This window comes from Tamandua tetradactyla, chromosome X (genome assembly GCF_023851605.1).
Source record: "Tamandua tetradactyla isolate mTamTet1 chromosome X, mTamTet1.pri, whole genome shotgun sequence".
Classification (NCBI taxonomy): domain Eukaryota; kingdom Metazoa; phylum Chordata; class Mammalia; order Pilosa; family Myrmecophagidae; genus Tamandua; species Tamandua tetradactyla.
The window spans coordinates 120,001,277-120,016,257 of record NC_135353.1 but is presented as its reverse complement, the minus strand read 5'-3'; the positions used below and the strand labels follow the sequence as shown (position 1 = coordinate 120,016,257).

The 14,981-nt window shown below is 39.8% G+C and overlaps 1 protein-coding gene across 1 annotated transcript in view; it reads right to left on the bottom strand.

Moving 5' to 3' along the window:
• DGKK (diacylglycerol kinase kappa) overlaps positions 1-14,981 on the bottom strand; it is a 185,903-nt gene that overhangs the window by 37,000 nt on the left and 133,922 nt on the right. Inside the window, exons 12-17 of the mRNA XM_077147019.1 lie at positions 14,614-14,722; positions 13,740-13,879; positions 12,809-12,890; positions 10,431-10,522; positions 9,566-9,665; positions 8,079-8,307 (exon numbers count right to left, since the gene is read on the bottom strand). Of these exons, the coding sequence (XP_077003134.1) occupies positions 8,079-8,307; positions 9,566-9,665; positions 10,431-10,522; positions 12,809-12,890; positions 13,740-13,879; positions 14,614-14,722 (752 nt within the window). The remainder of the gene's footprint in view (positions 1-8,078; positions 8,308-9,565; positions 9,666-10,430; positions 10,523-12,808; positions 12,891-13,739; positions 13,880-14,613; positions 14,723-14,981) is intronic.

Below are 14,981 nucleotides of genomic sequence, written 5' to 3'. Positions count from 1 at the left end.
ATATGGGTCTGTGTCCCCCACTTTATTTGTGGCGAAGTAGACCACTAGCTGTCCCAGTCTTTAGCCTTTCCCCAGGCAGGGATTAGGTCTCTCACTGATGTTTTTCACAAGGGTAGAGGGAGGACTTTTGGACCCAGGGTTGGAAACACAACTTCTGTCCCTGTTTTTGCAGACTCCCTGTCTCTCACTGACCTGGGCCTTGAAATGCTCCCTTGCCCCACAGGTTTCTAAAAGGTGAGGGTCTATTCCACTGCCATGAGAGAATATAGTATTCTGTGTCCCCATTGGGAGGGGTCCCTGCTGCTGTTTCTCTGCCCATCCTGTGCTGTGAGACCAAGTGAGGGGTAAGGGTGAGGATTGGCTGGTTAAGGATGGAAATTTCCTACCTAATATTCTTGTACTTCTTCACTTCAGGATTTGCAAGGTACCACTCCAGTCCATATCCTCTTCCAGATTTTATAACAATTCAGTATTGTTCGTTTTTAGTGCTGAATCTTCTAAGAGAGATTTTCAGTAGCTGTTTAAGTCACCATATTGATGACAGCACTCTATGTATCTTTTAATTGTTTTACATTTGAAGTCTAATTTGTCTGATATTAGTATAGCTATCCCTGCTCTTTTCTGGTTGTTGTTTGCATGAAATATCTTTTTCAGCCTTTTATTTTCAACCTATTTTTGTCCTTGGGTCTAAAATGAGTCTCATATAGATCGGTCTCTTTTTAAAATCCATTCTGCCTGTCTATGTCTTTTGATTGGGGAGTTTAATCCATTAACATTTAATGCTATTAATGTGAAGGCAGAACTTTCTTCTATCATTTTGTCTTTTGGATTTTACATGTTGTATCTTAGGTTTTTTTTTCTCTCTCTCTTTACCTTCCTGATAGTCTTCATTTCTATAGTCTCCAAACCTTTCTCTCCTATCTTTTCCTATCTGCATGTAGTGCTCTCTTTAGTATTTCTTGTAGCAGGTCTTTTTCTCACGAACTCTCTCAGTGTCTGTTTATCTTTAAATATTTCAAATTCTCCCTCATTTTTTACCTAGGATTTTCTTGCTGGATGACTTTGCTGTCTATCTATTCTTTGACATTCAGTTCAGCTTATTCTAGACCTCTAGCTTAAATTTTGTTTAACAGATCAGAGTTTTCAGTTCTTGTTTTCTTGCCCTGCCTTTTTTCCCCGCTTAGGAGATTTTCCCAGACCAAACTGGCCTCCTCTCAGGAGGAAAGAGTCAACTGCATCAGTCCCCCTGTGGGTAAGACCCAGTAGGTTGAAAGACATCCCTATGAAACCTCTAGACTCTGTGCTTTTCCTATCCTGCCCAGTATGTGGTGCTTGTCTGCTTGCGGGTCCCTCCAGCATAAGGTGATGTGGTAACTTTAACTTCAGCAGATTCTCCCTGTGGGGGTGTGGTTGAGACACAGGAGTGGCTGTAGGCTGGCTTTAATTGCTTCAATTTTCTAGACCCTGAGGTCTGAATTCCTTGAGGGAGAGATTCCACCTGATCTGGACACCACCCCTCTACTAGGGAAGACACAACCTACAGACAAGCTCTCAGACAAGCTTAATTCCATCCCTGCCTGGGGCAGTTGGAGCCTGAGAAGCCTTGTAGGTGTATGCAAAGAGCAGTCAAGCCATAGAAACACAGCCACAAAAAAGCAAAGAACAGGACCCCGTTCCTTGGGTTTGCCAATCAAGAACTTAAGTTGGTACGTTGCTCTGTGTATGTCCAGGTCTTATGTGCCCCCACCTTTCCTTCAGAGCCCAGACCCTGTCAGGTATTTTGTGTTGTCTGATCCAAAAAAACTTGTTGTTGTTGTTTTTTCTTTTTCCGTCAGCCCTGCCCCCTCTGCACCAGGGCAAAAACCAGTAACCTCAGCTTTTACTTGAGGTTCAGCTGAGTTGGGGGCCTCTTTTTAGTTGGTTGAGTTCAGCTCCTTGCTGCTAGTAAAGTCTCTTTCCTTTCTCCTCTGGGAAGCAGCCTGTTGGGGAGGGGAACTGGCCTTGATGGCTTCAGGGACTCACAGTTCTGGGTGGGCTCACAGGTGGTCCAGCTTGTCCAGACTGGTGTACGCTGTGTGTCCAGTCACTGACGTGGCCCCAGCAGTTGTTCTGTACTGTTCCTGGCTATTTACTAGCTGCTCTGGAGGATGAATAAATCTCACACCTCACTAAGCCACCATTTTGGCCTGTCTCCCCCTCATTTTTGAAGAACGCTTTTGCCAGATACAAAATTCTTGGTTGGCAGTTTTTCTCTTTCGGTATCTTAAATATATCATAGCACTCCAATCTTGCCTCCATGCTTTCAGCTGAGAAATCGGCACATAGTCTTATCAAGTTTCCCTTGTATGTAACGGATTGCTTTTCTCTTGCTGCTTTCATAATTCTCTGCTTTTGACATTTGATATTCTAATTAGTAAATATCTTGGAGTAGGTCTATTAAGATCTATTCTATTTGGGGCATGCTATGCTTCTTGGATCTGTAGTGTTATGTCTTTCATAAAAGATGGGAAATTTTCATCTATTATTTCTTCCATTATTCTGTCTGTCCATTTTTCCTTCTCTTTTCCTTCTGAGACACCCATAATAGATATATTTGTGCACTTCTTGTTGTCATTCAGTTCCCTGAAACCCTCCTCATATTTTCATTTTTTCCCTCTCTGCTCTTTTGTGTGTTGGATTTCAGATGTCCTGTCTCTAGTTCACTAACCCTTTTTTCTCCCTCTTTAAATCTGTTGTTGTAAGTCTCCATTCTGTTTTTCATCTTTTCTTTTGTGCCTTTCATTCCCATAATTTCCACCTTTTGTTTCAATCTTTTGAGTTCTTCTTTATGTTCATCCAATGTCTTTTTTATATACTTCATCTCTTTTGCCATACCTTCCCTCAACTTGTTGATTGGATTTTTAATGTGATTTTGCATGTCTGCTCAGATAACCTTAACTAGTTGTTTCAAGTCCTGCATCTTGTTTGAAATGTTAATTTGTTCCTTTTACTGGGCCATATCTTTGTATTTCCTGGTATGAATCATATTTTTTTTGCTAATGTCCAGGCATCTGATTTCCTTGATTAGTTTATTCTGTAGGTTGGTTTCACCCTTTTTTACCTAGAGTTTTCTTATTGGTTGGTTTGTTATCTATCTGTTCTTTGTAGTTCAGCTCAAGTTATTCTAGACCTTTATAGCACAGCTTCTGTTTAACTGATTAGAATTTTTCGGCTCTTGTTTTTCTTTTTCTTCCCCAGACTATATGAACCTTTTTTTTTTGAGCAGTCTCTCTCCAGATATGACTGACCCCAATTAGATTTTCCTCAATAAAACAGGCCCAGGTTTCAGAAGGAGGGTCTAATCAGTATCAAGTTTCCCTGAGGGTGAGACCTAACAGTTTGTCAGATTTTTCTATAAGTCTCTTGACTCTGTACTTTTCCTATCCTGCCCATAAGGATGTGCTTGTCAGCATGAAGCTAGCCCCCAGCATCAAGTGATGCAGTACCTTTAATTTTCAGCACACCCTCCCAGCCAGGGACATAATTGAGCCAGATTCTGAGGTAGAATGTGGGCTTAGGTTGGACTTCAGCCCCTTAGCCCTGAACTCCCTGAAGGAGGACCACCAGTTGAGCTGGGCCCTGCATCCATTTTCTTGGGGAAGATACAACTTTTAGGGAACTATCTCCCCCACTTGATTCTTTACCTTGTCTCTCAGACCTATCTTATCTCAGAACTTGTCTGGGTCCTGCTGACAATTGAAATTACTCAAGACTTTCTCTAATGAGCTGCTTAGAATAGTGTAAAAATAATAAGAAAATGTAAAAAAGAAATCCCTTTTCAGAGCCAGTCCCCAGTCCCCAAGGTTTGTCAGTCAAGAGCTGGAGGGTACCTGGGTCTATGTGCCCCCCCACCCTTTCTAATACTCTGAACTCAGCCTATTCTGAAATCATCAGTCTTTATTCTTTCTTATTTTATTTCATTTAAATTTTTGTCTGTCAGCCCTGCCTCTTCTCTGCTAGAATTAAAATTGCAATTGGAGCTTGGCTGATCTACCTTCCCTTGTTCCCAGTTGAGATTACTTAAAGATATGCCCTATAGGGAATTATCTCCTTCACCTGACTATTTACTTTGTCATTCAGACATATTTTAATTCTGCCCTTGCCTGGGACAGTGGTGAAGCCTGAGAATGCCCACAGTTCTATCTATTGGGTTGTTAGGAAGTAAAAATTTTTTTAAAAAGGATAAGGCTGTGCACTGGTGGCTCAGTGGTAGAATTCTCACCTGCTGTGCCAGAGACCCGCGTTTGATTCTCAGAGCTTGCCCATGCAAAAAAAAAAAAAAGTTAAAATAAAAAAAAGAATAGAAAAAAATCCTTGTTCTAGTTTTCTAGCTGCCGGAATGCAATATAGAAACGGAATCACTTTTCAAAAGGGGGAATTTAATGAGTTGCTACTTTACAGTTCTAAGGCCGAGAAAATGTCCCAATTAAAACAAGTCCATAGAAATGTCCAATTTAAGGCATCCAGGGAAAGATACCTTGGTTGAAGAAGGCTGATGACATTCAGCATTTCTCTCTCAGCTGGAAGGGCACATGGCAAACATGGCGGCGTCTGCTGGCTTTCTCATGGCTCTACCAAGAAAGGGGCTCTCTCCAAAATGTTTCCTCTTTTAAAGGATTCCAGTAAGCAACTCCACCTTCAATGGGTGGAGACACACCTCCATGGAAATAATCTAATAAAAAGTTACCACCCACAATTAGGTGGGTCACATCTTCATGGAAACAATCAAAATGCTCCCACCCAGCAATATTGAATGAGGATCAAAGGGCATGGCTTTTCTGGGGTCCACCACAGATTCAGACCAGCATAATCCTTTTCAGAGCCAACCCCAAGCCCCCAGGTTTGCCAATCAAGAGTTGGTACCTGGCTCTTTGTGTCCCTTTTCCAGTATTTTGAGTCTGTCAACCTCAAAAATCCTCTGCTTTATTTTTTCTGTCAGCCCATACCTTCTCTGCCAGGGCAAAGCCTCCAGCTTCCTTTCATGGTTGCTCCAAGTTTATCTGTGCTTAAAGCTTGTATTCAGCAGTTAGAATTTGTTAATTAATTCCACAATTCAAGCTTGGTTGAGCTACCTTCCTTGCTCCTAGTAGAGAAGGCTTCTTTTTTTCCCACAGGGAACTAATTGTGAAACAGCATGCTGTGCCAGTGGGGGAGGGCCACTAGCCTCCATGGCTTGGGAGACTTACAGTTCTGTGTTGGATCGTGGTCAATTTCACCTACTCCAGACTGGTGTACAGTGTATGTTGAGTCACTGAAATCTCTCAAACAGTTGTTCCAGACAGTTCCTGGCTATTTACAAGCTACCCTGTAGTGTTAACTAAATTCCACACCTCACTTGCTGCCATCTTGCTCCAAATGCCTGCCAATTGGTTTTTACAAGGATACTAAGTCTACTTAACTGGGAAAGAATAGTCTCTTCAGCCATTCTTCAACTGTTTGGATGATTGGATAACCATATACAAAGGAATGAAAGAGGATTTCTATCTCACACTGTGCTGTTTGAAAGGATGTATGTCCCCTAGAAAAGCCATGTTTTAATCAAGATCCCATTTCATAAAGACAGAATAATCCCTATTCAATACTGTACGTAGTTAAATCATCTCCCTGGAGATATAACCCAATGAAGAGTGGTTGTCAAACTGGATTAGGTAGAGGCATGTCTCTACCCATTTGGGTGGATCTTGATTAGTTTCTGAAGTCCTATAAAAGGGGAAACATTTTGGAGAATAAGAGATTTGGAGAGAGCAGAGAATGCTGCAGCACCATGAAGCAGAGAGCCCACAAGCCAGCGACCTTGGAGATGAAGAAGGTAAATGCCTCTCGGGGAGCTTCATGAAACAGGAAGCCAGGAGAGAAAGCTATCAGATGATGCCTTGCTTGCCATGTGCCCTTCCAGCTGACAGAGAAACTGTGACTGTGTTTGACAGAGAAACCCTGAACTTCATAGGCCTTCTTGAACCAAGATATCTTTCCCTGGATGCCTTTGATTGGACATTTCTATAGACTTGTTTTAATTGGGACATTTTCTTGGCCTCAGAACTGTAAACTAGCATCTGATTAAATTCCCCTTTTAAAAAGCCATTCTGTTTCTGGCATATTGCATTCTGGCAACTAACAAACAGAACACACACCATATACAAAAATTAACTCAAAATGGATCAAAGACCTAAATATAAGAACCAGGTCTATGAAACTCCTAGGAGAAAACTTAGGGAAGCATATTGCAGGTCTTGTAGTAGGCAATTGTTTCTTGGACTTTACACCCAAAACACAAGTAGCAAAAGAAACATTAGATAAATAGGATTGTCTCAAAATTAAAAGCTTTTGTGTATTAAAGGACTTTGTCATGAAAGTGAAAAGAAAGTCTACTCAAAGGGAGAAAATATTTGGTGACCATATATCTGATAAGGATTTATTATTCAGAATATATAATGAACTCCTACAACTCAACAATGAAAAGGCAAACAACCCAATTTAAAAATGGGGTAAGGACTTGAATAGACATTTCTCCAGAGAAAATACAAAGGGCTAAAAAGCACATGAAAAAATGCTCAGCATCACTAGCTTTAGGGAAATGCAAATCAATACCATGAAATGTCATTTCACGTCCACTAGAATGGCCACTATTTAAAAAACAGAAAACTACAAGGGTTGGGGAGGTTATGGAGAAATAGGAACACTCATTCCCTGCTGGTGGGAATGTAAAATGGTGCAGCCACTGTGGAACACAATTTGGCAATTTCTCAGTAAGCTAAAGGTAGAATTACCATATGATCCAGCAATCCTGCTACTAAATATATACTCAGAAGAACTGAAAACTGAGACTCAAACAGACATTTGCACATCAATGTTCACTGCAGCATTATTCACAATTGCCAAAAGATGGTAGCAACCCAAATGTCCATCAATTGCCAGAAGATGGAAGCAACCCAAATGTCCATCAACTGAAGAGTGGATAAACAAAATGTGGTATATACATAGAATGGAATCATATTCAGCTGTAAAAAGGAGTGAAATCCTAATGCATGTGACAACATGGATGAACCTTGTGGACATTATGTTGAGTAAAATAAACCAGACATGGAAGGACAAATATTGTATGATCTCACTGATATGAACTAATTATAATGAACAAACTCATAGAGTTAAGATCTAGAATATAGGTCACCAAGAGATAGATTAGTGCTAGAGAATGGTAAGTTGTTGCTTAACTTGTACAGAATTTCTATTTTAGGTTGATGGTAAAGGTTTGGAAATGGATTGTAGTGATGGTATCACATTACTGTGAATGTAATCAACAGCACTGTACTATAGAAGCAAATGTTAAAAGGGGGAACTTTAGGATGTATATATTACTAGAATAAAAATTAAATGATATAACATAGGCCTGTACAACACAGCAAACCCTAAGACGATGGACTATGGTTAGTAGTATGAGTATAAGAATGTTCTTTCATGAATTATAGCAAATATATGATAGTAATACAAGGTGTTAATAATTGGGTGTTATGTGGGAAAATACCACCTATTAAGTATTACATAAAATACTTAATGTAGATAATGGGTGAGAGATAATGATATGATTTTAGTAATCTTTCATCAATTGTAACAATGGTAAATACTGTTAAAAAAGTAGTATAATTATTAAAAAGTATTACTATCAATTGTAAATATTCCACACCAATGCAAGGCTTCAGTGGTCGGGTGGTGTACAAGAATCCTGTATTTTATGCATGATTGTTTTGTGAACCCACAATTTCTCTAATTAAAAAAAAATTTTTAAAAAGGTTGTGAAAATTGAACGAGTTTTTGTACTGATTTGGAAGCTTGCAGAACTTTTAGGGCCCTTGTGCCTGATTTAACACTGCACAAGACATGCAGAGTCTGAGGACTGACTCTGAATGTCTTATGAATACAGAATCTAGTTAAATTTTGGTAACACAGTCAGATAGTAAATCTGGAGGCGGGGAGACAAGTAAACCATCCAATAGAACACCCTCATTCCTCTGCCTCAGTCACCGCAACCCTGGGCACCTTACCTTGTTCAACCTGGAATATGATGAGCTTGAAGGATTTCTGGAGATTCTGGGCCTTTGTAACCAGCTCCAATTTGCACCTGGATATATGGTCTATTTGAGGGATGGGAGGCTTTCCGCCTGCCTTGCCACCATCTGCACATGCTATAGCACTTTTCTCAGCAGGCAAAGCAGCTGCCTCCTCATCCAGGACCTCAATCAGGATGCTGAGCTTATCATACATTAAGTCGCTCTGTATAGGGAGAAAGGAGATGGGGGCATTGACATGAGGCACGACTGCTTCAGAGGACAGAATGAGAAACTGGGAGTAGTATGGGATCTGGCAGGGCTAAGTAGTTGGCTGGGAGCACTGAGCATAGAAAGCCACATGTGCAGAAAGATGAACATTTGGGTAGATGTGATTACAAAAGGGTGTTAGGGGATCAAACCCATATTATTCATTTCTGAGCAGTCCCAGGCATTGATATATGTTGCTGAGTCTTTCTCATGTCAGACTGGATGTAAAATGATGTAACATGGCAAACTAGAAGACAGATGAACAATTTTTCATTGGCGTTTTCGTAGGCATGCTCTTATGGATGGAGATGTGCTTTTTATATGGGTGCCTGGTGTCTGCCTTTGTAGGTGTGTATGTTTGGGAATGTACAACTGCCACATGGTTATGGCTTTGAGTCCAGCTCTATCACTTAATAATTTGTAACCTGATGCTAGTTACTTAATCTCTTTGTGCCTCTATTTTTAGGGTATTTTTGATGATTAAATAAGTTAGGACATTAAAAGTGCCTTGAATAGGCCCTGGCAAACAATAAGTGCTATATAATATATAACTATATAACAATATATATAGCTATATAACAATAGCTATATATATATATTTAATAATATATTTTACTTTGTCATGAAAGTGAAAAGAAAGTCTACTCAAAGGGAGAAAATATTTGGTGACCACATATCCAATAAGGATTTATTATTCAGAATATATAATGAACTCCTACAACTCAACAATGAAAAGGCAAACAACCCAATTTAAAAATGGGGTAAGGACTTGAATAGACATTTCTCCAGAGAAATATATATTTAATTATATATATATATATATATATATATATATATATATAGCTATTGTTGCTGTTTTTGTTCTTATAGAGGTGAATGGGGGTATATTTCTGGTGTATGTGTATTTACATATTTTCAAGCATGTTCTGGTATACAATCACATACAGGCATGTTTGGGGTACACTTATGTATAAGGGTAGGGAACTTCTTGGTATATGCTTAGGTATATGGTATATGTGTATGCATGCATAGCACCATTCTTCATTTGGATAAAGATGGACGTTTCATGAGGATAGATTTTCTCCATCAGAGAGGCTTACCAGCTGCTCCTCCTTGCTTTTCTTTTACAATTCCCAGTGACAGGATATTTGGTTCAATTAAAAACGGGACCCTGACTCTACAAAGAATACAGGAGAAAAGAAATGGAGACTTACTTTCAAAATCACAGACTCGATTGCTGTATTGTTCTGTTTGATCCGACTCCATGCCTTAACAATATCAACTGCAAAATCTTCTACTGCTGAACACAGGAATCTGGAAAGATAAGATAGATAGCAGAATGTGACATGGACCATAAGGTCCAGAGGTGTTCTCTCTTATAATGTCATCAGTCTCCTTCTTCTTCTTCCTCTTTCTCTCTGTCTTCTCTCTTTCCTGATATCTTTTGCTCTCTCTTTCTTTCTCTCTTATTTTTTTCTGTCTCCATGTATATATGATGAAATATGCTCCATCCTCACTTCAGTCCAGTTTAACACCACTTCCTAAATCATAAACCTAAGAGAGTTTAACTAGAATATCTTAGTCCTAATATCAAATTTCCAGGAAAGACAATTCAATTGGTCCAACTTGGGTCAAATTTTCATCCTGGGTCAAATCAGCTAATTTCATACCAACATAATGACATTGGAAGGACTACCCCTGTGAGGGGTACTTCTTAAAGAAGAGGGTGGTGGACTGAGCAGAAATCCCCAGTCTCAGGAAGAATGAATGACCTTTATATTTGAAAGGGGAGGATGAGTGGCCTGGAATGTTGTTTTTCCCTTCTGTAACTTTTCTTCCAAATCTCTGAGTTGCAGTTTTGTCTTTTTTGGAGTAGAAGAAGCCCTCATCTCAATCTAAACTTTTTCAAACTTTCCACTTGGTAGGTTTGAGTTCAGAGAAACTCAATTTGGGAAGGTGGACATATATTTTCATTGGCCTCAACACCTTAAGCTATCAGAATGTACCCCAACTCTGACCCAAGAACATCCTGTGAGTGGCAAAGACACTCCCAAACATGAAAGACAAAGGAAGACTGACCTGGCTGCAATGATCATCTCTGTGGGGCACTTGGCCTTCAGAATTTTGTTCAACTCAGTGGCTGCAGATTCTAAATGTTGGATGGCAGCAGCCTAGGGGGAAAGAATGTTCAGCCCTGGAACTTTATCTCTGTGATATTGTACTGCCCATCCTCACCACCCATAGCTGAGTCTTTCTCATGTCAGACTGGTTGCAAAATGAGGTATAACATGGCAAACTAGAAGAAAGACTAGAGGCAAGAATAACAGGCGTGAGGCGCTGCGATAGTCTAGGCAAGAGATGATGGTGCCTCATTATTTCCTACTGACTTTTTGCCAGCGACTCAACTGTCTTTCTGGAAATAATTATAATCAAAGAATTCTTGTGGTGGGAAAATAATCCCATATATAATCTTAGATCTGTGGTCATCCTAAAAATAGGAACATATATTTATTTCTTCTTACTTAAATTAATAATGAAAAACTCCTATCAGGGAGGTACTATTTGCTCTATGTTTCAAATGCAACAAACTATGTATGATGGTTTAAAACTGCATGTATCCCAGAAAAACATGTCCTTAAATCTAATCCATTATTGTGGGTGTGAACCCATTGTAGGTAGGATCCTTTGATGAGGCTACTTAAGGTAAGGTGACCTTCTTCATTCATGATGGCACTTAATGCTATTATTAGAGTCTTTTATAAATGGAGTGAATACACAAAGAGAGAGAGCAAAAAAAAAAAGGCCATGGAAGCTTCTTGCTTTGATCACTGAAGCCTGGACGAGAAGGGAGAGACCAGCAGACATTGCCATGTGCCTTGCCATATGGCGGAGGAGCCGAGGATCACAAGCAACTGGTCTTCAGGAAGAAAGCATGGCCTTGATGGTGACTTGATATGGACATTTTCAGGGCCTCAAAACTGTAAACTAATAAATTCCCATTGTTTAAGCCAATCCATTTCATGATATTTTCTTAGAGGAGCCTAGGAAACAAAAACACTACCCCATATCACATAGCTAGTAAATAATAAAGTTGGAATTCAAAGCCACATCTTTCCAATGCTGCCTCTTTCCAAGTGTTGCCTCTTAAATAATATTAGTAATAATAACAACATCCATTTATATAGTATTTACTATATGCCAGGTTCTCTTCTAAGCAATATACATATATATGATCCTCACAACAAATTTTACAGAAGAGGGAATTGAGACATGGGGAGGTAGTTACTACTAAGTGGCAGGATTATTAACTACTGTCTATACCCTTAACTACAACTTCTACTACTCCCTCTCTATCACGCCCTACATTCAATCATCTACCAGGTCCTGATTATTCTCTCTTCAATATATCTCAGAAATGTCCAATTTTCTTTGTCCCCATTACCATTCCCCCAGTGGAAATGACCATCATCTCTTGCCTAGACTATCACATCACCTCAGACTTGTTCTCCTCACCTCTAGTCTTTATTCCTTCAATTGCTTTTCCATATACCATGCAACTCCTCTGCTTAAATTTTTTCTAATATATAGCAGAATGGATATATGGATAGATATGTGATAATGCAAGTATATTGAAATGTTAATGGTAGAATATATCATTTCAACTTTCCTGCATGTTGAAACTTTTTCATAATAAATTAAGATAAGAAAATAAAACTTTCTGTAATTTTTATTGCTCTCAGGATAAAAGTCCAGATTTCTTACCCTGATTTTCCAGGTCCTTCCTGGCCTGACCCCTTATTCCATCTACATTCTCACCTTTAGTCATTCTCCTTACATGCCACTGCCCTGGCCATTATGCCTCAGCCATTATGAACATATTACAATTCTGTGACTATTCCATCCTCTCTTGCCTTTGGAATTACACATCTTTCTCCATCTGTCTAGAACAAATCTCCTTCTCATTCTCCTGGTTAACTTTCTCTGGTTCTCAGGACTTTTCTGAAATGACACATCTTCTGAGAAACACAAACTGAGTTAGGGACACCTGTGGTGTGTTCCAACCCTGTTTCCCTCCTCATATTCTAACACTCATACTACTTTAATTAAAACTGTTTATTTTTATCTCTCTCTAACTACATTACACACTCCATGACAGTAGGAACTATGTCTTTCTTCTTTACCTATTAGGATATAAGAACATCTCTTGAAACAGATTCTCACACATAGTAGTTACTCCATAAATATTTTTGAATGAATAAACACATGGCTGAATTAATTATATCTCAAATGTCTAATACAGTATTTGGTAAATAGATGCTGAAGGACATATCCCCAGTCCTTAATGATCTCATCCTTATGGAACTCATGGACCATACAAAAGCTTCTCTCTGGGCTTTGCCTATTACTTCACTATGTAATAAAGAGGTTGGTCTGAATCACAGCTAGGCAGTAACTACCTCAAATCGGGGTATGTCCATTTCAGCCTGTCCTCTTGGCAGCGGGATTTGTCTGGGAGTCTCACGGATCATCACACTCCATCTGAAATAAAATTCAAAGATATATTTAGGGCTCTGTTTCATCACAGGCTATAGTCAATGCTTCACAGGTCGAGAAAGAGGCCCAAAATGTTTGTATGGTGGTGGGAGATGGGTTGAGATCTGGCCACCTGATCTTAAGCATACCGCAAGAGGGTCCTCTACTTCATGACTGCTGTAGGCCAGTGTAAAGAAAGGAATTATGACAGTGTTATTAAAGAGCAGTAGTTCTCATATAGAAGTAGCCATCAAGATTACTTGAGGTGTCTTGTAAATTACGCATAACAGGACCCTAAAACTTATTGAATGAGAATCTTTGCTGCATGCTCCAGTTAGGTATCTTGAAAAAACTCCCCTAAGAGATCCTGAGGAGCACCCATAAATCAAATACTTAAATATGCTCCAGCATAGAAAGTCTTTTTTTCTCAGGAGGTAAGATGGCAATACTCTCTCTTCTCCAGAGCAGAGATATCTAGGCAAATTGTTTCTGAATCTCCTTTTTAGAATTTCTTTAAGAACTGATAAAACTATGGACTCTTCCTCAAAAAGATATTTGTTTACATAGATAATTAGCTATGTAATTTGAAGGGGGCTCACAGAATCCTTGAAATCTATCCATGCATCTCCTCTTCTAGGATCTTTTAGGTTTGAATAGGGGCTCAAGTACTGTTTGAAGAATACATGGTAGTTCCTGGCTTCCTAAGAGACATGACCCTCAAAATCTCACTGTACTGAAGACATAAAGGAAATAAGGCTCTGTGAGATAGGTTACAATATTCCTGATTGAGATGTCACTGGGAGTAACTGGTATGGGATTGGAAGAGGCATAAGGCCTGGTCTTTTGGTCACTTACCTGTCTAGAATCCGCACACTAGCCTGTTCCACTCTGTTGAGGATGTTCAGAGGTGACTTGTTTTTGTTCCAGAATGCACCCCAGCCCAGTACACGGGCCAAATCATTGCCAGTTCCAAGTGGAATGACTGCCAGCTGACACTGCAAGAACAAAACCAGGTATTCCTTTCAGACAGTCCTTCTACTAAGCTATGCCCATAAAAGAGCCCAGACGATGTCTTCGGGAACGATTGTGGTCTCAAAGCCTATGGTGATAAGGGACTTATAGGAAGTACAATGGGAGGATGTTTGAAGTCGAGTGAATTTTTCCCTAAAGAGTAGGACCCCACTCTTAGCAATACAGCACCTACTCAGTAAAGGGAAAAGTTGTTGGCATATGCCAATATTTACTAGCCTGCTTGTGAAAGAGAAATATTGCCATAACTCTATCAGGGCTGGGCCAATGAGCTGATGAGATGAGGTGCCTCTGGAGACAAAGCTATTAGAGTCAGAAGATCGGGTCCTCCTTAGGGAGAGAGAAGGGAGGTAAAGGAAATTTTCTGCTGCTCTTGAGACTCAGGGAAGAAAATCAATAGTTTCAGGAGGGGAAGGAAATTCTTTTCTTCTTTATTGCTTACTCTCCCTCCCTTTTGACTCTTCACTTTGGAGACTTTTCCTTCTGCAAACTCCCTCATCTGTCCTTCCTTCATTTCTCCAGAAAGTGGTCTAGATGAGCAGGCTTAGATTGGAAATCTACCATTCAAATTGCCTATGAAGTCAACAGGAAGCATGTATTTTATAGATAAGGAAAGTAAAGACCAGGGTCTTCTTTGGATGAGCAACTCCACACTATTAGTCTTTCTACCAGTGGATACATGAGTCAGCCAGTGATTTACCTTTTCATGTAATCCAAAGGCGTCAACCAGAGATAAGACCCAGCTCACACTGCCATCTCCACCACAAACCACAATACGAAAGCGAGCAAAATTCTTGAACATGCTCAGCCTGGCAGGAAGAAGAGAAAATGGAGTCATTTCATGAATTGGTTTTGTAAACTCTTCCTACAATGTGTCAGGATCCAAGACTGCCATTTCCTCATCCTGTTAACAGCTACCTGCCTTCTTTCCCTCAGCCCTGTGTACCAAAGAACACAGGCAATATTCTCGGAAATTCTAAAGATCAAGCCTTGCCTTAACATATACTCTGCTGTGCACAGCCTTGCTCTGGAAGCCGCCCAGTCAAACCTAATTTCCTGAGGGCCAGT